The sequence below is a fragment of the Eleutherodactylus coqui genome, chromosome 9, assembly GCF_035609145.1.
Source record: "Eleutherodactylus coqui strain aEleCoq1 chromosome 9, aEleCoq1.hap1, whole genome shotgun sequence".
Taxonomy (NCBI): Eukaryota; Metazoa; Chordata; class Amphibia; order Anura; family Eleutherodactylidae; genus Eleutherodactylus; species Eleutherodactylus coqui.
In genome coordinates, this window is record NC_089845.1 from 48,747,010 (window position 1) to 48,768,182 (window position 21,173).

A 21,173-nucleotide genomic window follows, 5' to 3' on the forward strand; every position below is an offset into this window, starting at 1 on the left:
GCTGAGTGTCCCTGGAAGCTGTAGCTTACTGTGGCCCTGCCGCAGTACGAATCCCCCTGCTCTCGGGCTCTGGCCTCTCATCTGCCCTGGCGAAGCCCTACCACGCTATCACTTACAAAGGCGATCAGCATCTTCCCTGGCGATCCGCTCCCTCACACCTCCGCTGACACTGCAGGTACTTGCGCCTCAGAGTTCCGTCGTCCAGCTGCCGCCCCCGGGTATGTGTGTTCGGCCTTAGTGCTTCGTCCCGTCTACCAGGTCTGCATGTCCCCTGGCGATCGGCTCCCTCACACGTCTGTCCTTGAGGCCGCACCCCCATTTCTGTGTCTTGCACCTCACTGCTTCGTTCCGGCCACTGGCTCTCTGGCGCAATGGCCACAGACACCTCTGTCCCCACCGCCGCCGGGCACCGCGAGCATTGTCCCCGCTGTCCATAGTGACAGCAGGGACAATGCTCGCACTGTCCGGCGGCGATTGCAGCCGACATTCCAGGGCTCCTGGTATAGTGTTACAGTGGGGCAATCATGCAGGCCCACTGTAAGCTACAGGTTCCAGGAACAGTGACTAGCCGCATCAACCAATCAGCTAATGTGGGCGTCACTGGACTGTAAAACAGCCTACATCTTGTCACCACCCCCTACTTCCAGTGGTGACAAGATACAGTAATACCCTTCAAAAGGTTCAGTAGACTTCTGCACTGCTATTAGCTGTATAAATGCACATTCATTTTAGGAGGCACTTACTCACAATGGCTCTCTCTTCATCCGCACCATGTCACATGGCATTGTAAGATAGATACAGCAGACATGCAGCCAAGCTCACAAGCACTGATTATAAGTTAGTTAACTCTTCAGACGCAGCAGCTGTGCAACACACATACAGAAAATAGACATGACAGCTTTGCACAGTGCATCCACATAAGACAAACATGTATGACAATTATGGAGGGGTCCAGAATGTTGTTTTGGGACACTACAGTTCCCACCTACTTAAAAATAAGCCGATCCCGGCGCCTCTAAAACAGAGTTTATACATCCGGAGACGTGCCATCTTGTTGTTCTGAGACACTACACCAATATAAGTCCTAAGGGTGCACTGTGTAGTCATTAGGACAAGTACTAAAGGTCCTCTGTGTAGCCATTTATGAGTCCTCTGTATCAGGTCAAGTAGTAAGGGTGCACTGTGTAGCCATGTCTTGGCCCCCTATATATTAGGACAAGTACTATGTGTGTACTCTGTAGCCATGTCTCGGTCCCCTATATATTAGGCAAGTACTATGGGTGCACTCTGTAGCCATGTCTGGGTCCCCTATATATCAGAACAAGTACTAAGGGTGTACTCTGTAGTCATGTCTGGTCCCCTATATATTAGAACAAGTACTTAGGGTGCACTGTATAACCATGTCTGGTCCCCTATATATTAGGAAAAGTAGTATGGGTGCACTCTGTAGCCATGTCTGGTTCCCCTATATATTAGGACAAGTACTAAGGCTGCAATGTTAGTCATCTCTGTGTCCAATATGTATTAGGACAAGTACTAAGGGTGCACTGTGTAGCCATATCTGGGTCCTTAATATATGAGGACAAGTACTAAGGGTGCACTGTGTAGCCATATGTGGGTCCCCTATATGTTAGGACAAGTACTACCAGTGCACTGTGTAGCCATGTTTGGGTCACTTATATATTAGAACAAGTACTAAGGGAGCACTGTGTAGACATGTCTGGGTCTTCTATATATTAGGACAAGTACTGAGGGTGCACTGTGTAGTCATGTCTAGGCCCCTACATATTAGGAAAAATACTAAGGGTGCACTGTGTAGTTATGTCTGGGTCCCTTATATATTAGGACAAGTATTAAGGGTGCACAGTGTAGCCATGTCTGGGTCGCCTATATATTAGGACAAGTACTAAGGGTGCACTATGTAGCCATGTCTGGGTCCCCTATTTATTAGGATAGGTACTAAGGGTGAACTGTGTAGCCATGTCTGGGTCCCCTATATATTAGGACAAATACTAAGGTTGCACTGTGTAGCCATGTCTGGGTGCCCTATATAGTAGGATAGGTGCTAAGGGTGCACTGTGTAGTCATGTCTGGGTCCCCTATATATTAGGACAAATACTAAGGTTGCACTGTGTAGCCATGTCTTGGTGCCCTATATAGTAGGATAGGTGCTAAGGGTGCACTGTGTAGTCATGTCTGGGTCCCCTATATATTAGGACAAGTACTAAGGGTGCGCTATGTAGCCATGTCTGGGTCCCCTATATATTAGGATAGGTACTAAGGGTGAACTGTGTAGCCATGTCTGGGTCCCCTATATATTAGGACAAGTACTAAAGATGCACTGTGTAGCCATGTCTGGGTCCCCGATATATTAGGATAGGTACTAAGGGTGAACTGTGCAGCCATGTCTGGGTCCCCTATATATTAGGACAAGTACTAAAGATGCACTGTGTAGCCATGTCTGGGTCCCCGATATATTAGGACAAGTACTAAGGGTGCACTGTGTAGTCATGTCTGGGTCCCCTATATATTAGGACAAGTACTAAGGGTGCACTGTGTAGCCATGTCTGGCTCCCCTATATATTAGGACAAATACTAAGGTTGTACTGTGTAGCCATGTCTGGGTGCCCTATATAGTAGGATAGGTGCTAAGGGTGCACTGTGTAGTCATTTCTGGGTCCCTATATATTAGGATTGGTACTAAGGTCTTATTCACATAAGCGTTATATCGGCTAATGGAACCATGCACTAAAGTACTAAACATTGGTTTCCAATGTATTCCTTCAGAAGAATGATTTTTTTGGCGTGCCAAAGATATAGCATATAAGCACGTTATTTCTGTGACTGAAATTTCTTTCTGCGGAAGATTATAGGTCTCGCCCTATCTTTGTCAAGGCAATGCTGGAGCCTCCATAGACTCCTATGGGAGCCATTAAAAAAGGAAGGGGGATGGAGTTTATCTGCAGCTAGCACTGCTAAAAACTAACAGGTGCCTCTAGTGAAGCATTTAAAAGTGATTACTAGTAGTTCTGCCGACTGACGGATTTCGGAGCTGTGGCGCAATTTGCCTGAATTGTGTAAATGGACGGAAAAATCACGAATCAGCACATTAGCTCCAGCCCCGTCCCACCCCCTCCCCTTGCTGACAGCTGGAGGTGGAGGCAGTTTAGCAGAGTTAAATCGGCAATTCAAATCCGGTCGTGTGAGACCGGCCTTAATCCAATTGCCAGATTTTTAGTTGGAACCGAGTTTTTACCTTAAAATGAGGAAAATTGTTGGTTTTTGCCTTCTTCTGGATCAACATTGTAGGATAATCGTCCGAACTGGATGGACATGTGTCTTTATTCAGCCCAACATACTATGTTACATTTATGCAGAGATCATAGGTGACTCATAGTTATGATCAGGTTTGAGCTTTATACTAGCCTGGATATCTAGATTTTCATAGTTAGCAATCTACAGCACCTAAAAAAGATTTTCCTCCTCGGATACTGATCAACAAGAATAAGAAATCTTTCCAAAGTGAACTATTTCATTAAAGTTAATTAACCACATCAATTCACTGCATAGTTATTAATTACCCCATTACTATGAAATACATAAACCATCACTGGGACAGCCAATTGGTTTTGGTAACCTAATTAGCCTTGGAGGTCCCCTGTAAGCATAGGAGGATAGTAGGAATATATCTAGATGGTCCAACTGCTGAAGAATATGACAACTCCATGACAAAGTCTCTGAATGGTTGCAGTCATGAGATGGATACAGAATACATTATACCGAATAACTCCTGGAGTAGCTGGTTGATAAAATGAAACATTTAAAGGGGTATTCTGGGCATTTTACCCCTTGCAGTACTGATGACCTATCCTCAACATATCAAAGCAACACATCAAAGAATATGCAAAAGAAAAAAGTGTAAAAATGTCAAATTTATTTAAATCTAAACAAACAATAATTCTTCATTGAGTAAACAAAATTTAAAACATCGTAAAAGTAGAGGTGCCACAAGAAATGTCAGCCATAGAGAGACTTATACAATGTAAATACAACCTCATATGAAAGGACTGCAATACCAAGTGTGCTAAATTTATGGCACTTGCTCCTGGGCTTTAATCCCAGCCAATAGTAGAAATATGGTGCAGGATTAAAGCCTCTGCTCCTGCAATCAAGAAGAAGCAGGTCGGGTTGTCAGCTGTTAGTCACAGCTGAGGATCTAGAGGAGAAGGGAGAAGCGGTTTTTAACCACTTCTGCCTTCTCCTTTCCTGGATACATAGCGCTCAATGAGCGCTATGTACTAAAAAGTGAAAGTATAATTTCTACTCTGGGTCCCTTCTGTCACAGCAGAGCTGCAGGGTCCTAGCAGACCCTGATCAGCTCTGTTAGTGACTATTGTCCCTACAAGGGGATGTTTTCCCCTGCAACTGAGGCTCCTATGGATGCTGCACCTATGGAAGCCCCAGCTACAAAAAAAAAGTGTGAAAAAAAATAAAAAAAACAATATGAATGACCTCCAAAGGTCTTACATAACATCATTGGGGACATAGATAGTAAAAAAAAAAGTTACAAAAAATAGTTAAAAATATTACAGAATAAAATAAAAATATATACATCAAAAAGAAAATGACCCACCGCTAACGACACTTTAAATCATCGCCATATGCGTCCTGTAATGCAAAACTATACATATTATATATCAAAATGTCTGAAACATAAGTAGAAACACATACTTTATTTTAGCGTAAATATGCTATAAAATTTATAAATTTAAAACAACTAAAACTTTTTTTTTAGCCTTTTACCCCCAATGAAACTAAACAACGGGGGGAAAAAAGTCAGTGAAAAAAAGATATAAAGAAAATAGCCAAATATATCACGGGGAAAAAAAACACAAAAAAAATTATTTTGGTAGCTGTAGGAAAAAAATAAGGCTGTAAAAGCACCACATGTGTAAAATCCCTAAAAAGTGTCTGGTCCTTTAGGATGAAAACAGCCTGGTCCTTAAGGCGTTTAAAATTTTAAGGGCTCGATCAGACGAGCGGAGATTTGCACGTTTTTCCGCGTCAAAAAAAACGCAATGCATGTGCGGGAAAAAATCTGCATGACCACGTCTATTGCCACCCATATGTACTATCTTTTGTAGGTGCAGATTTTTTTCCTGCACATGCGTTGCGTTTTTTTCCTGTGCGGAAAATCGCGCAAATCTCTGCTCATCTGAGTGAGCCCTAAAAATTTTGTTTATTCATTAAGGAATGATATATTTTTATAAGTTGTCATTTTTGCATGTTTTTACTTTTGGGTATTCTTAGATCAGCAGTAGTTGATCGTCAGGGGTACTCCAATGATCACCTGATCTCAGCCCTGACACTCATTGCAGTGGGCAAGATGTTGACAACTCCGACAACATTGGGGTCAAAGCAAGGAGTGCTGTGGAAGATATAGCTCCCATTGATTTCATAGAATGGTAGAGTTGGAAGGAACCTCCAGGGTCATCGGGTCCGACCCCCTGCTCAGTGCAGGATCACTAAATGATCCCAGACAGATATTTGTCCAGCCTTTGTGCAATAGGAGCAAAGCCTTCTGTTATACGTCCAGCAATGACCCCCGTACCGGGAGTGTAATAAAGGGACCTCTGCTGATCAACTACGGATGATGTATCCTAAGGATAGGATAAATACGCATCAGAAAAGTTTGACATGTATTTGTAGTGCAATCTGTGCCTAAAATCTGCAGTTGCTGCCATAAAAACATAGTTACCATGTAAAGAAGGGATTAGTAAGTCTATCCACCAGAAGACCTAGGATGAATCTGAAGGAGTGTGGTCTTCTGATGCTGAGATGACAGAGACTGTCACGGCAAAGAGAAAACTACTGTAAAAACAAAATGTCATGTAAAAATGTCTGCAGCAGTTTACCCACAAGCACTTGAGAGAGTCAGAAATAAAGTGCAGAAATGTTCAATGACGTTCTACAGTTGAAGTTGTCAGTACAAAAAAGGAAGCCACCCAAAGTAAGAAAAGGAGACCGTGGGAACTGTATCTTTCGTAGGGATATGTAGGTCGATTCTAGGAAGCAGAATTTTTTTTCCTATGTAATGGGTGCAGCCAACCTCAATGACCATTACAACTTCAAGGTTGGATGTGTTGAAAATAGATATCGGACAAGGCAAAAAGTTGGGTATGAGGCGCAACTCAGGAACATATAAAAGTACACAGCTGTGTATTCCCTTAACTTTGGTATATAATCAGCATATATACACGTTTCGAGGCTGCAAAGCCTCTTCCTCAGTATCTGCTAGGGCAGTGATAGGCAACCTTTTGAGCTCGGTGTGCCAAAATTTGCCAAAAAACCGAGCATAACTCGGGTGGTGTGTCACTTTGAAAAAAATTCATAAATTCGTGATATTTATAGTTTCAATAACAAAAGTGTATAATTGTAAGGTATAACTGTATTTAGTAAACCCAAAACACCCATAGCACAGGCCCTCGCCTCTCCCAGCCTCCCCCTCACTTTTCTTAGTAATGATAAGCCTCCAGCAGTGACAGTGCCCCCCACAGCGGCCCCCAGCAGTGACAGCGCCCCCCACAGCGGGCCCCCAGCAGTGACAGCGCCCCCCACAGCGGGCCCCCAGCAGTGTCAGTGCCCCCCACAGCGGCCCTCCAGCAGAAACAGCAGCCCCCAGCAGCGACAGCGGACCCCCACAGTGGCCCCCAGCAGCGACAACACTCTGCACAGCGGCCCCCCAGCAGTGACAGCGCCCCCCACAGTGGGCCCCCAGCAGTGACAGTGCCCCCCACAGCGGGCCCCGAGCAGTGACAGTGCCCCCCACAGCGGCCCCCCAGCAGCAACAGCAGCCCCCAGCAGCGACAGCAAACCCCCACAGTGGCCCCCAGCAGCGACAGCTCTCTGCACAGCGGCCCCCCAGCAGTGACAGCACCCCGCACAGCAGCCCCCAGCAGCGACAGTGCCCCCTACAGCGGCCCCCAGTAGTGACAGTGGCCCCCCCAGCAGCGACAGTGCCCTCCACAGCGGCCCCCCAGCAGTGACAGTGCCCCCCCACAGCGGACACCCAGCAATGACAGCAGCCCCCCCCCACAGCGACAGTGGCCCCCCAGCAGCAACAGTGCCCCCCATAGCGGACCCCCAGCAGTGACAGCGGACCCCGAGACCCACATACTCACTCCATCCACGTCCTGGAAGCTCTGCTCCTCCACTGCCCTCCGCGCTGCTAGTAAAGATAATCTCCGTCGTACACTGACGTCAGTGTGCTGCCGGACGCCTCCTCCCCTGGATGCTCTCGCGGAACTAAGTGGTGAGAGACGTCAGGGGAGGGGGAAGGAGGATCCCGGCTGCACACTGACATCACAGCGTGCGCCGGGATCAGCGCTGCTACCGGTAGTAGCGCTGGTTAATGAACACAAGCAGGGGAGCCGCGGCCCCTGCTAGTATTCACCAACGGGGTGAACGTCCGACAGCGGCTGCGTGTCAGCGACTACGGCCACGCGTGTCAGTGCTGACACGCGTGTCATAGGTTCGCCATCATGGTGCTAGGGGCATACGTCAGTTGTGGGGAACCTTAGCTTGATGTCAGTTGAAGTTGTGGGCAGTATAAATGTAATGTCTTGAGGCATAAGGCTATGGTCGCATTCACATGGATGATAAAAAACAAAACTTACACAAATATGAAATCCATTCTTTTGGATTGATGCATTTGCATGCGAGGAAAAAAAGAAAATCGCAGCGTGTTCTACCTTTGTGTGTTTCCTCAGAACGTCTCACCCATTGTTTTTAATGGGACCTTCGAAGGCATCACATGGCACTCGCATTCCGTGCAGTGTTTCGCATGGAATGCGGAATGCGAGATAAATATAGATAAATCATGGAGGAAAAATTGGTGCAGAGAGACGGTGGAGAGGATTTATTATTTTACCCAATTAGCAAACTAAAACATACAGCCAAACCAAAACCACACAGGAAGGGCTATAAAGGGCCTCGTCGGTGTCTGAGCAGCTGCGTGACGGTGCTGGAAGGTGACGGATCAGGAGTCTTATGAGGTATGTGTTATACTCGCTCGGTCCCTCATTCCTGCGCCGTGTCCCTGTGAACTTGGCGCTCACAAACAGATGGACTGTTCTGCGACGGCGCTCCCATGCATCCCCCTTCCTTCACCTTTGAGCACCATAAGGGCAGTTTCAGACGGCCGTATGCGTCACCACACTCACCGACACCGAGCGTAGTTGTGCCTGAACTACGGACATTTCTTCCCCTGTACTGCTCAAATGTGCACTCAATACCCATGCAATTGCGCAATATTTCACAGGAAAAAGAACACATAGCCTTTTAAATCATCGGGGGGCAATTTTTACCGGCGCGTCTGGTCTGGCCCTGCATGCGCAAAAAATGCAGCACTATGTGCCTATACATGTGCAAATCTACTTCATCAAACCTCGATCACGATGCAAGTACGTCATGCTGTAGAGCGCCCAATTGTGTGTACGGTTGTCTAAGGAGCCCTAACACTTTAACATGTCAGGCACGCAACGCATGCAGTTCAGGCCTCTTGTACCTCACAAGGAACAGACAAAAAAGTTTTTTAGTTTTTCTTATCTTTTTTTTTTCTTCTGCCCTCTTTGAGGCTCTTAGACAAGATTCACACGGCTGTATTTGCACATATTTACACGTGTAAAATTTGCACACACTATACGCAGAGAATAGAGACTATTGATTTAATTTGGTTAGTTCACGTGTGTATTTCCTTGTGCATTTGGTGCTACCGGTGGAGGGGGAGATAAGGCATGGGGAACACAGGCAGTACGGGAATTACATGTGGAAATCAGTTATTAGGAAGTGGGGGCGGTAAGGAGGTGCAGGAGTAGAGGTCGTATGTGATAGGCAGGATGGAAGGTGCTGGGAGCCATAGGGAGGGGCGAGGGACTAGGTCAGGGGATTTGGTGTGCCTCCCTGAAGAGGTGCGTTTCTAAGGTGCGTCTGAAGTTTCATGCATCAGGAATTGTCCGGATGCCTTGGGGTAGAGCATTCCAGAGGATGGGTGCTGCTCTGGTGAAGTCCTGTAGGCGAGCATGTGAGGTTCATATTAGAGGGGTGTTTAGTCTGAGTGTGTTAGCGGATCGGATTGTGCGGGCTGGGTGGTATACGGACAGGAGGGAGGCGATGTATGTTGGCACGGCATAAGTACAGTAAGATACGCCAATGTGTGTGCAAAAAACATAGTTTGTTCTGCAAAAATGCTACGCTCATACACGTGCATATATGCCTACGCTCTTGTGAATCTGGCCTTAGGCTAGATTCACACAGATGTATTTGCGCGAGATTAGCAGAGATTAGAACCCATTGATATCAATGTTATTCACTGAAAAAGCCAAAAATACAACACCTGAAGGTCTGCAAAGCAGACACGGTCGCCATAGGCACGATCGCCGTAGGGCAGGCGCAATGGCCTTAAGCCCTGAAGATATGTAGTCAGCCAGACAATAATGTGTGGAGGAGCAGCTTGTTCCTGGCAGGCTAATATGCAGTCACCCACTCAACCCAGCCCAGATTGGGGAGGAGTGACTGCATATACTAATAGCCTGCACATGTGAACGATACCAAAGATGTCAGCCATAGATGGGTGGTGACCCACCATACAGGATATCAACCCTGGCTGATATGACAGCGGGTTGCCCTGTATCTCCAAGGTGGGCCACACTGGCTGACATCTTGGGCTCCCCCACCAACTAGCAAACCACATACAAAAATACTAATGCATACTAATAAAATGCGGGTGTTGGTACTGCATTTTGGCCAAAACAAATAGGCTGACGGACCGCGTCGAGGTCACACCGCTTCCGTCAGTACCTACGCTAACTCACAATAAATTACATAAAGTCACAGAGGTGAGGAAAAAGAAAAAAAACACATTATTCACTGAAAAAGCCAAAAATACAACACCTGAAGGTCTGCAAAGCAGACACGGTCGCCATAGGCACATATCTTCAGGGCTTAAGGCCATTGCACCTGCCCTACGGCGATTGTGCCTGCCTTATGGCGATCGTGCCTATGGCGACCGTGTCTGCTTTGCAGACCTTCAGGTGTTGTATTTTTGGCTTTTTCAGTGAATAATGTGTTTTTTTTCTTTTTCCTCACCTCTGTGATTTTATTCCATTGATATCAATGGGTTCATTCACATGTGTGTATTTTACCTGCAAAAACCAAGGGAACCTAAGAGACCCCATTGACTATATTGTGGTCCATCGGCTTTGGTTGAACAGATTAGCACAGCATGCTGGTCTGTTTTGACTGGGTCTGTGACGGAGGCTCAACACAGATGTGAACAGGGACCAAAGTCTGAATTCTACTTAGCTTCCTCCTTCCCTCCCTCCGTGTGGCTCGCCCGGTGATAGCTCTCACCTACACACCAGAAAACACGGCAAATATGTTTCGAGTGGGCAGAATTTTCTGACTCATGAAGATGACTTACTTGTATGAAATAATACTCTTATGCTATTGTGATTTCTATCTGAGCCTGCTATTGTGAATTCTGTATGCGTGTGATAGTTATTGGTCATAGATTGTATTTTAGACCCATTCTGACCTCGTATTCTTCTATCCTTCTTTAAAACATCCAACACCTTGACATACTTCTTGCTTTTCTTTCAGAGATGTGGTATTGGGTTTTCCTGTGGGCCCTCTTCTCTTCTCTCTTTGTCCATGGAGCAGCAGGAGTTCTGATGTTTGTCATGCTACAGAGGCACAAACAGGGGAGGCTGATCTGTGTGGTCCTGGTCAGCATTGGGTTCCTGGCTTCTGTCACCGGAGCCATGATAACTAGTAAGTGTTATATTGTAGGCACTGCGGTCGCTGCTGTTGTTAACGGGACATACAATTTGGTGGGTGACCAGCAATTTCAAACATCCATTAACAGTCAGTGTTAGGGCTCTCTGCACACAGGCGGAAATTCTGCAGCGGGATTTCCCGCAGAATTTCTGCCCGTGCCCGCCTTACAAAACGCAATCCTATGCAGACGGCCACGACTTGCCCACGTGAAAATACACACGGAAAACACATCACGGCATGCTCTATTTCTGTGCGGGTCTCGTGGAGGCCTGCACAGAAATGTCACTCCTGGCACACCGTTGCGCCCTGCTCATGCGCCAGCTGGGCGACAGCCGGCACATCACAGAGCCGTGGGATCAGGTGAGCGATGCACTGGCCCCTGCAGGGACTTGGGTCGGATCCCGCTGCAAGAATTCTTGCAGGGGATCCAACACGGCCGTCTGCAGGCGGCCTTTAGGGATGCAGGTTTTACGGAGGGAGTTACAGTTTATGGGCAGAAGTATGTGGCCAATTAAAAATCAACTTTAATACCCCTCGGCTGCATCATTGCCGACTCATGTGGCCTTACTTTTATTGAATGGAGTGAACATCTGCCCATGCAACAAGGTTCCATTGGTCAGGGCATTGAGCCACTCAGCTGCTGTTACCAGTTGGCTCCTAGAACCACCCAGAGCAGGGCAAGAGGTGAAGTAAACATAAATTTGGCAGGAAAGCTCTCAGCCAAGCAGGGGTCAAAAGGGCAGCTCAGTGCTAAGGATGGGTTCACACAAGGCGGAATTGTCGCGGAATTTCCATGCAGACTTTCTGCACAGAAATGTGGCCGTCAAGTTTTATCCCGGAATAAAGCAGCAAAGTGGACGAGATTTGCAAAAATGTCATCCACACGCTACGGAGAAGCCATTGCGGTCAAGCTACGATGAAGCTCGCATGCTGTGCGGAATCCAAAGCCACAGCATGTCAATTTTATCGCCACCTCCGCTGTGGCCATCTCTCCTTTCCATGGGGAGAGATAGCCACAGCGGAATGCAGGCAGTGAAGCCGCTTCAAAACCCGCGCCAAGCGGCGCAACTTTTGAAGCTGCATTTCTGCCATCGAAATCTCCGTGCAGTCCTGCTACGGTAATTCCACGAGATTTCCGCCGGATTTCTGCCCCATGTCACATGCATTTTGTACAGTGTTTCCATATTTTTGTCTACCCCCTGTATATAGCTATATGCGTTTGGCTTCCCTCTGCTGAGATCGACTAGAATGATGCAAACCTTCTATTAAGATCACTTGTGCCGTTAGATTTTGGCAATGAAATCTGCTGTTTCACAAAATTGGTGGGGATCTCAGCGGTCATGAACTGTCATAAATCCTAAGTAGATACAAATAAAATATGTGACTATGGAAAAATATACTGAATATATGAGCAGAGAATAGAACTAGGGATGAGCGAGTATACTCGCTAAGGCACTACTCGCTCGAGTAACGTGCTTTAGCCGAGTATCTCCCCACTCGTCCCTGAAGATTCGGGAGCCGACGCAGCTGACAGGTGAGTCGCGGCAGGGAGCAGGGGAGAGCGGCAGGAGAGAGGGAGAGAGAGATCTCCCCTCCATTCCTCCCCGCTCTCCCCCGCAGCTCCCCGCCCCGCGCCGGCCCTCGAATCTTCAGGGACGAGCGGGGAGATACTCGGCTAAAGCACATTACTCGAGCGTGTAGTGCCTTAGCGAGTATACTCGCTCATCCCTAAATAGAACCTATTGATGTCACTGTGTTCGTTCTCATTAATGATTTTTTTTCGCACATTTTAGTCGTGCACAAAAAGCGCCGGCGCTCGATTAACCAATCACAGCCATTCAATTATGTCATTCAATGAATGGCTGTGATTGGTTTATCGAGCGCCTGCTCTGATTGGCTGACGTTGCGCTCGATGAACCAATTAGAGCAACCGCTTGCTGGAGGCGGGGTATTCAAGCCCTCCTACCAGTAAGAAATGCTCGGTCTGCGTTCAGGAGGACACGGAAGCCTGCAGCAGCGCCCAAGACTAGAGATGAGCGAGGATACTCACTAAGGACAATTACTCGAGCGAGCATTGTCCTTAGTGAGTACCTGCCCGCTCGGAAGAAAAGGTTCGGGTGCTGGCGGGGGGCGGGGAGCGGCGGGGGAGATCTCTCTCTCCCTCTCTCCCCTCTGCTCAGTCCCGCAACTCACCGCTTCCCCGCGCCGACACCCGAACCTTTTCTTCCGAGTGGGCAGGTACTCGCTAAGGACAATGCTCGCTCGAGCAATTGTCCTTAGCGAGTATGCTCAGCTAGTTGAGTATTAAAAGGCACCACCCAAAATAAGATACTGTGGCTTTTTTGGGGCAAAAATTAATGTAAGACAGTGTCTTATTTTCAGGGAAACACGGTATGTTCTAGCTTGGCACATATTACACGCATAAGATAAAGCATGGCGATTTGCGGCATGCTGCAAGAACACAATGTCATTATGCAGGTTGCATACAGTGAATTGCGCTTGTGTAAAGCTGCCCTAAGGTCTCACTCACACGGGCGTATTTGTCATGTGTATTACAATGGTATTTTATATGTAAGCAATATGGACAGCATTAACCCCATTGACTTGCATTGGGGTATGCAAGCATCTGCTTTTCACATGCATGCAAGAAATACCAACATGCTGTTATTTTGGTCTATGCAAATAAGAAAGATGGAATGATACCTCTGCAGTGACACCTATTGGATGGCAGCATTCCTGCAAATCAATGTATGAATCTTTAAACAAGTCTTTAAAACAATGATTGGAGTCATACATTGATTTGAAGGAATGCTGCCATCCAATAGGTGGCACTGCAGAGGTATTGTTTTATCTTCCTTATTTGCATATATTACCAAGAGGAGCATGCATGGCCTTATAAGTCTCCTTACTCACCTCCTAGGTGTCTCCACACCTGGGTGCTCTCCCTGAGGTGAGATGATGCCATTCCCCGACCCACTCACCCTCTAGGTGTCTCCACACAGTTTCTTGGTGCTTTCGTTAAAGAGAGACAACACCCCTCCCGACCCACATGACAGGTCTCTCACCAGCCAAGCCAGAATCCTACTACACACTGATGAGGAGCAAACACCCCAAAACAGCTGTCTGTGTATGGATTCTAGCTTGGTTTCCTATTCCCAATCATTGTTTTAAAGACTTGTTTAAAGAGACGTACATTGATTTGAAGGAATGCTGTCATCCAGTAGGTGGCGCTGCAGAGGTATTGTTCCATCTTCCTTCTTTGCATATTACCCAGAGAGCAATGCATGGCCTTATAAGTCTCCTCACTCACCTAGGTGTCTCCACATCCCTTCTGGGAGAGATGGCGCCCCCCCCCCTCCCCGACCCACTCACCTACTAGGTGTCTCCACACACCTTGTGGGTGCTTTCCCTAAAGAGAGACAACACCCCTTCCGACCCATATTTTTGTCTGTATTATAAATCAAAATGGCTCATGTAAGCCAATGGCCACATTAAAAATTCCTAGTAAATACGCATTTACACAGGAATTCAATGGAGCTTAAGTACGGGCTGAGGGCTTGTTTTTTGGAGACAAGTTGGATATTTTAACCCTTTCCAATCCACTGTCTGACGTCTAAAGACATTCTGATCAAAGGCTGTACCGCTACGATGTCGGAAGACGTCCAGCAGGGTATTCTTACTGTATATTACTGGCTGCTCTGTTGTCGGGGGCCTCTCCAGCATGTCCAATACCGCAGTACTGGCTCGAGCCAGTAGATGGTGCCAGTGTATAATGGCAGAAAGAGAAAGCCCCCTAGAAAATCCTGAATCCAAAATTGGATTGCAAAGGGTTAATGCCATTACTCTGGGGTCTATATAATGTGTTGTAGAACTATTATTACATTTTACGTCCAGAAATTCCACCATTGTTTTGGGGTTTTGTTTTCACAGCGTTTACCATTCGGTAAAAACAACATGATCATTTTCTTATCTGATCGGCACGATTACTGCGATTCTGCGGTCATAGAGATCTTTTATATTTTTTTTACTATTTATGCCGAATAAAAACACACTTTAGGGCGCCCACCCACTGGCGTTTTTTTTACCTGCGTTTGCGTTTTGCGTTTTTCCTGCACAGGCATAGAGATAACATGTGTTCCTGTCCACTGGCGTTTTTTTTTTGGTCCGTTGCGATTTTTAGCATAGGAACTGTCAGTTGCATATGTGTCCTTATTTTTCTCTTAATGCACCCATGAATGTCAATGGAAATTAACGGAAAAGCCGCGAAAACGCCGCGAAAAACGCGCGGAAAACGCTGCGTTTTTCACGCACGGAAATCGCAAACGCCAGTGGGTGGGCGCCCTTAAAGAAAAACAATTGACTCTATGTTGCGCATTCTCAGATCCATAGCAGCTTTATCGGAGCTCTATGAGGTGTTGTGTTTTTGTGGGAAGAGATGTAGTTTTTATTGGTACTATCCTGAGGTACATGTGACTTTTGAATTACTTTTTACTGCATTTTTTGGGAGGCAAACAAAAGAAAAATAGCTATTCTAGTGTAGTGGCCCGAAATCTATATATCTGGCCCCTCCATAACTGTCATACATGTCATATCTTCAATGTGGATGCACTGTGCAGATTGTCTTGTCTTTAGTTATGTATATTGCACAGCTGCAGCATGTAAGAGGTTAATGTCTATGAATGTCTGCGATATGCCTGGAAAATGTAACCAATTGTCCTGTCATGTGGGTATAAATAAGATATATAAATATATAATATAATAATATATATATTATAAGATATAAATATGAGTGCCAAAATGTATGGTCGTTCCTGGCCGTCTTTGAAGTTGTATTTCTTTAATGGTAGAGTAGGCAGGGAGAGTGCCAGCCACATGCCGGTACCTTCAACTCTGAGTGGTGAAGAATGGAAGCAGAGGAGAGGTACCTGGATGTTCCAACTCCAGGACTCCTACCTTAAGTGAGAGTGAGAGAAGGAGCCGCCGTGCAGTGTCCAAGCATCCACCTGCAAGTGAGTGTCAGTGGAGTGTTATGTCCTCCTCCGGTCTGTATGTCCAGGAATAGAGTCATACAGATAACTGAGACAGTAGGCCAGATGTTATCCTGTGTCCCGGAGTGTGTGTGTACAGGAAAGAAATTATACAGATAACTGAGACTGTAGGCCCAGTGTCATCCTGTGTCCTGGAGTGTGTGTGTCCAGGAGCGGAGTCATACAGATAACTCAGACAGTAGGCCCGGTGTCATCCTGTATTCCAGAGTCTGTGTGTCCAGGAGCGGAGTCATACAGATAACTTGGACTGTAGGCCTGGTTTCATCCTGTGTCCCAGAGTGTGTGTGTCCAGGAGCAGAGTCATAGAGATAACTTGGACTGTAGGCCCGGTATCATCCTGTGTCCCAGAGTGCGTGTGTCCAGGAGCGGAGTCATACAGTTAACTCATACTGTAGTCACAGTTACATCCTGTGCTGTGTGTGTAACATGTGGGAATCAGGATAGCTGTAGTAGAGCTTTGTGTCTAATGTGCTGTGCGTGTGATGTGTGGGGTCAGCATACCTGTAGTACAGCTGTGTGTGTCATGTGTGGGAATCAGGATGGATGTAGTAGAGCTTTGTGTGTAATGTGCTGTGTGTTTAATGTGTGGGGTCAGCATGCATGTAGTACAGCTGTGTGAGTAATGTGTGGGAATCAGAATAGATGTAGTAAAGCTGTGTGTGTAATGTGTGGGAATTTTTAAGATGGATGTAGTAGAACTGTGTGTGAGATGTAGTAGAGCTGTGTGTAGTGTGTGTAATATGTGGGAATCAGGATGCATGTAGTAGAGCTGTGTGTGTAATGTGCTGTGTGTGTAACGTGTGGGAATCAGGATGGATGTAGTGGAGCTGTGTGTGTAATGTGTGGGAATCAGGACAGATGTAGTAGAGCTGTGTGTGTAATGTGTGGGAATCAGGACGGATGTAGAAGAGCTGTGTGTGTAATGTGTGGGAATCAAGATGGATGTAGTAGAACTATATGTGGCATGTAGTAGAGCTGCGTGTGTAATGTGTTGTGTGTGTAATGTCTGGGAATCAAGATGTATGTGGTAGAACAGTGTGTGACATGTAGTAGAGCTTTGTGCGTAATGTGTTGCGTGTGTAATGTTTGGGAATTAAGATGAATGTAGTAGAACCATGTGTGGCATGTAGTAGAGCTGTGTTTGTAATGTTTGGGAATTAAGATGAATGTAGTAGAACCGTATGGGGCATGTGATAGAGCTGTGTGTGCAATGTGTTGTGTGTGTAATGTGTGGGAAACAGGATGCATGTAGTAGAGCTGTGTGTGCAATGTGTTGTGTGCGTAATGTGTGGGAATCAGGATGGATGTTGTAGAGCTGTGCGTGTAATGTGTTGTACGTGTAATGTGTGGGAATCAGGATGGATGTAGTAGACCTCTGTGTGTAATGTGCTGTGTATGAAATGTTTGGGAATCGGGATGGATGTAGTAGACCTGTGTGTGATGTGTGCAGATCATAATGGACATACCATGTAATACAGCTGTATGTGTGATGTGCTGTGTCTGTAATGTGTGGGAATCAGGATGGATGTAGTAGAGCTGTGTCTGTAATGTTTGGGAATCAGGATGGAAGTAGTAGACCTGTGTGCGATGTGTGTGGACATAATGGACATACCATGTATGTCCAAAGCTGTATGTGGGATGTGCTGTGTCTGTTATCTGTGGGAATCAAGATAGTTGTAGTAGAGCTGTGTGTAGCATGTAGCAGAGCAGTGGGTGTAATGTGTTGTGTGTGTAATGAGTGGGAATCAGGATGGATGTAGTAGAGCTGTGTGTGTGATGTGTGGGGTCAGCATGCATGTAGTACAGCTGTGTGTATAATGTGTGGGAATCAGGATGGATGTAGTAGAGCTGTGTGTGTAATGTGTGGGAATCAGAATGGATGTAGTAGCACTGTGTGTGTGTAATCTATGGGAATCAGGATGGATGTAGTAGAGCTGTGTGTGTAATGTGTTGTGTGTAATGTGTGGGAATCAAGATGGATGTTGTAGAACAGTGTGTGGCATGTAGTAGAGCTGTGTGTAATGTGTTGTGTGTGCACTGTGTGGGAATCAAGATGGATGTAGTAGAACAGTGTGTGGCATGTAGTAGAGCTGTGTGTGTAATTTGTGGTGTGTGTAATGTTTGGGAATCAGGATGGATGTAGTAGACCTGTGTGTGATGTGTGCAGATCATAATGGACATACCATTTAATACAGCTGTATGTGTGATGTGCTATGTCTGTAATGTGTGGGAATCAGGATGGATGTAGTAGAACTGTGTGTGTAATGTTTGGGAATCAGGATGGAAGTAGTAGACCTGTGTGCGATGTGTGTGGACATATTGGACATACCATGTATGTCCAAAGCTGTATGTGGGATGTGCTGTGTCTGTTATCTGTGGGAATCAAGATATTTGTAGTAGAGCTGTGTGTAGCATGTAGCAGAGCAGTGGGTGTAATGTGTTGTGTGTGTAATGAGTGGGAATCAGGATGGATGTAGTAGAGCTGTGTGTGTGATGTGTGGGGTCAGCATGCATGTAGTAGAGCTGTGTGTATAATGTGTGGGAATCAGGATGGATGTAGTAGAGCTGTGTGTGTAATGTGTGGGAATCAGAATGGATGTAGTAGCACTGTGTGTGTAATGTATGAGAATCAGGATGGATGTAGTAGAGCTGTGTGTGTAATGTTTTGTGTGTAATGTGTGGGAATCAAGATGGATGTTGTAGAACAGTGTGTCTCATGTAGTAGAGCTGTGTGTGTAATGTGTTGTGTGTGTACTGTGTGGGAATCAAGATGGATGTAGTAGAACAGTGTGTGGCATGTAGTAGAGCTGTGTGTGTAATTTGTGGTGTGTGTAATGTTTGGGAATTAAGATGGATGTAGTAGAACCATGTGTGGCATGTAGTAGAGCTGTGTGTAATGTGTTGTGTGTGTAATGTTTGGGAATTAAAATGGATGCAGTAGAACAGTGTGGGGCATGTAGTAGAGCTTTGAGTGTAATGTGTTGTGTGTGTAATATTTGGAATTAAGATGGATGTAGTAGAACTGCATGTGGCATGTAGTAGAGCTGTGTGTGCAATGTGTTGTGTGTGTAATGTGTGGGAATCAGGATGGATGTACTAAGAGCTGTGTGTGTAATGTGTTGTATGTGTAACGTGTGGGAATCAGGATGAATGTAGTAGACCTGTGTGTGTAATGTGCTGTGTGTGTAATGTTTGGAAATCAGGATGGATGTAGTAGACCTGTGTGTGATGTGCTGTGTCTGTAATGTGTGGGAATCAAAATGGATGTAATAAAGCTGTGTGTGGCATGTAGAAGAGCTGTGTGTATAATATGTAGGAATCAGGATGAATGTAGTAGAGCTGTGTGTGTAACGTGTGGGAATCAGAATGGATGTAGTAGAGCCGTGTGTGTAATGTGTGTGGACATAATGGACATACCATGTATGTCCACAGCTGTATGTGTGATGTGCTGTGTCTGTAATCTGGGGGAATCAAGATAGATGTAGTAGAGCTGTGTGTAGCATGTAGCATAGCAGTGGATGTAATGTGTTGTGTGTGTAATGTGTGGGAATCAGGATGCATGTAGTAGAGCTGTGTGTGTAATGTGCTGTGTGTGTAACGTGTGGGAATCAGGATGGATGTAGTAGAGCTGTGTGTTTAATGTGCTGTGTGTGTGATGTGTGGGATCAGCATGCATGTAGTAGAGCTGTGTGTGTAATGTGTGGGAATCAAGATGTATGTGGTAGAACAGTGTGTGGCATGTAGTAGAGCTGTGTGTGTAATGTGTTGTGTGTGTAATGTTTGGGAATTAAGATGAATGTAGTAGAACCATGTGGGGCATGTAATAGAGCTGTGTGTGCAATGTGTTGTGTGTGTAATGTGTGGGAATCAGGATGCATGTAGTAGAGCTGTGTGTAATGTGTTGTGTGTGTAATGTGTGGGAATCATGATGGATGTAGTAGAGTTGTGTGTGTGATGTGTGAGGATCATAATGGATGTACCATGTGGCACAGCTGTGTGGCGCATTGGGCCACTAGAAACACTGGTACTATAATTTCCTAATAATTACTAGTTTTCTTATCTTTAGTCCAGTTTCACCTGAACATAACATGGATGCGCTTGTGCTGTGTTAGTTGAAATTAGTCATAGGGTCGCTTAACATGGGCGTGTAATTGCAACATTTGCGCTCTCATTGCTCAGAGAATAGAACCCATTGTTTACAATGGGTTCATTCTCACTGTTCTTTTTGCTGAAAAAAAACAACGCAACATGCTGTATTTTTGTGTGCATTTGCGTACCAAAAGTCCCCATAGGAGTCTATGTGAGTGTGCAAATGCATGCATATGTACACGCAGGTACATATGAGGGACTCGGGTAAAGATCCTTTTCCTGTGCAGGAATTTTCATAGACTCCTGCTGCCATAGGAGTCCATGGAAACTCCTGTCCAGCGCACTAAAGATAGGTCAGGTCCTACCTTTGGTGCGCACCACGGAGCTACGTGTGACCTGCAGCATGTCCTATCTTTGTTAGGTGCACATCGTTTCACGCGCCTAACATTCTCTCATGTGAGCGCTCCTATAGTAACCTATTGGTTTCCTAGTAGAAGCGCGTTCTGTGCGCTGACAGCAGCGCGAAAAAAAAAGCTTGTCTGATTGAGGCCTAATTTTGTAGAATGCGTGGGGAAGGCAGATAAATAGAAGAATGATCATAATCTATTACAAAACCGTGCAAAGAAAACAGGGCTGCTGGCAGAACGACGCCAACAGGATCTGTTAAAAAAAAGTATGATTTTTCCAGCCATTGTACCGGTGCCAGAGTCCTTTTCACAAAAAACAAGGGAATAGCAAGTGACGTCTCTAGCTCCCCATCTTGTGCAGCAGCGCCGCGCCTTCCAGCAGACCTTGGACTTTGTCAAAACTCACAAAACGTAATTCTAAAGATGCTGGAACATTGAATAATCTGTACTTGACTCTTCTTCCATCACAAATACAAAGATTCGCAGGCTCTAAAACAATTTCCCCCAATGTGATGCCACGATTACTGGGCGATGTTCCAGATGATGACTAAGGCAAAGACAAAAAACATTTTCTATAACTTCCAGTCATGTTTTCAGCTTTCGAAATGTTCCTTGCATGTATTTACAAAGTTCAACTTCATTGTATACTACAGACCTGACGAGATGTGAAACCTTAATATTTTCTAATTAAAATTATCAATTTTCAGTAAAATGGTCTTTAATCATTCTTACTAGAGATGAGCGAGCATACTCGCTAAGGACAAAAACTTGAGCGAGTATTGTCCTTAGCAAG

At 45.8% G+C, this 21,173-nt stretch overlaps 1 protein-coding gene across 1 annotated transcript in view; it reads left to right on the forward strand.

The window, feature by feature from the left end:
- Positions 1 to 21,173, forward strand: part of TMEM170B (transmembrane protein 170B) — a 47,110-nt gene that overhangs the window by 12,328 nt on the left and 13,609 nt on the right. Inside the window, exon 2 of the mRNA XM_066579365.1 lies at positions 10,660 to 10,830. Within this exon, the coding sequence (XP_066435462.1) occupies positions 10,660 to 10,830 (171 nt within the window). The remainder of the gene's footprint in view (positions 1 to 10,659; positions 10,831 to 21,173) is intronic.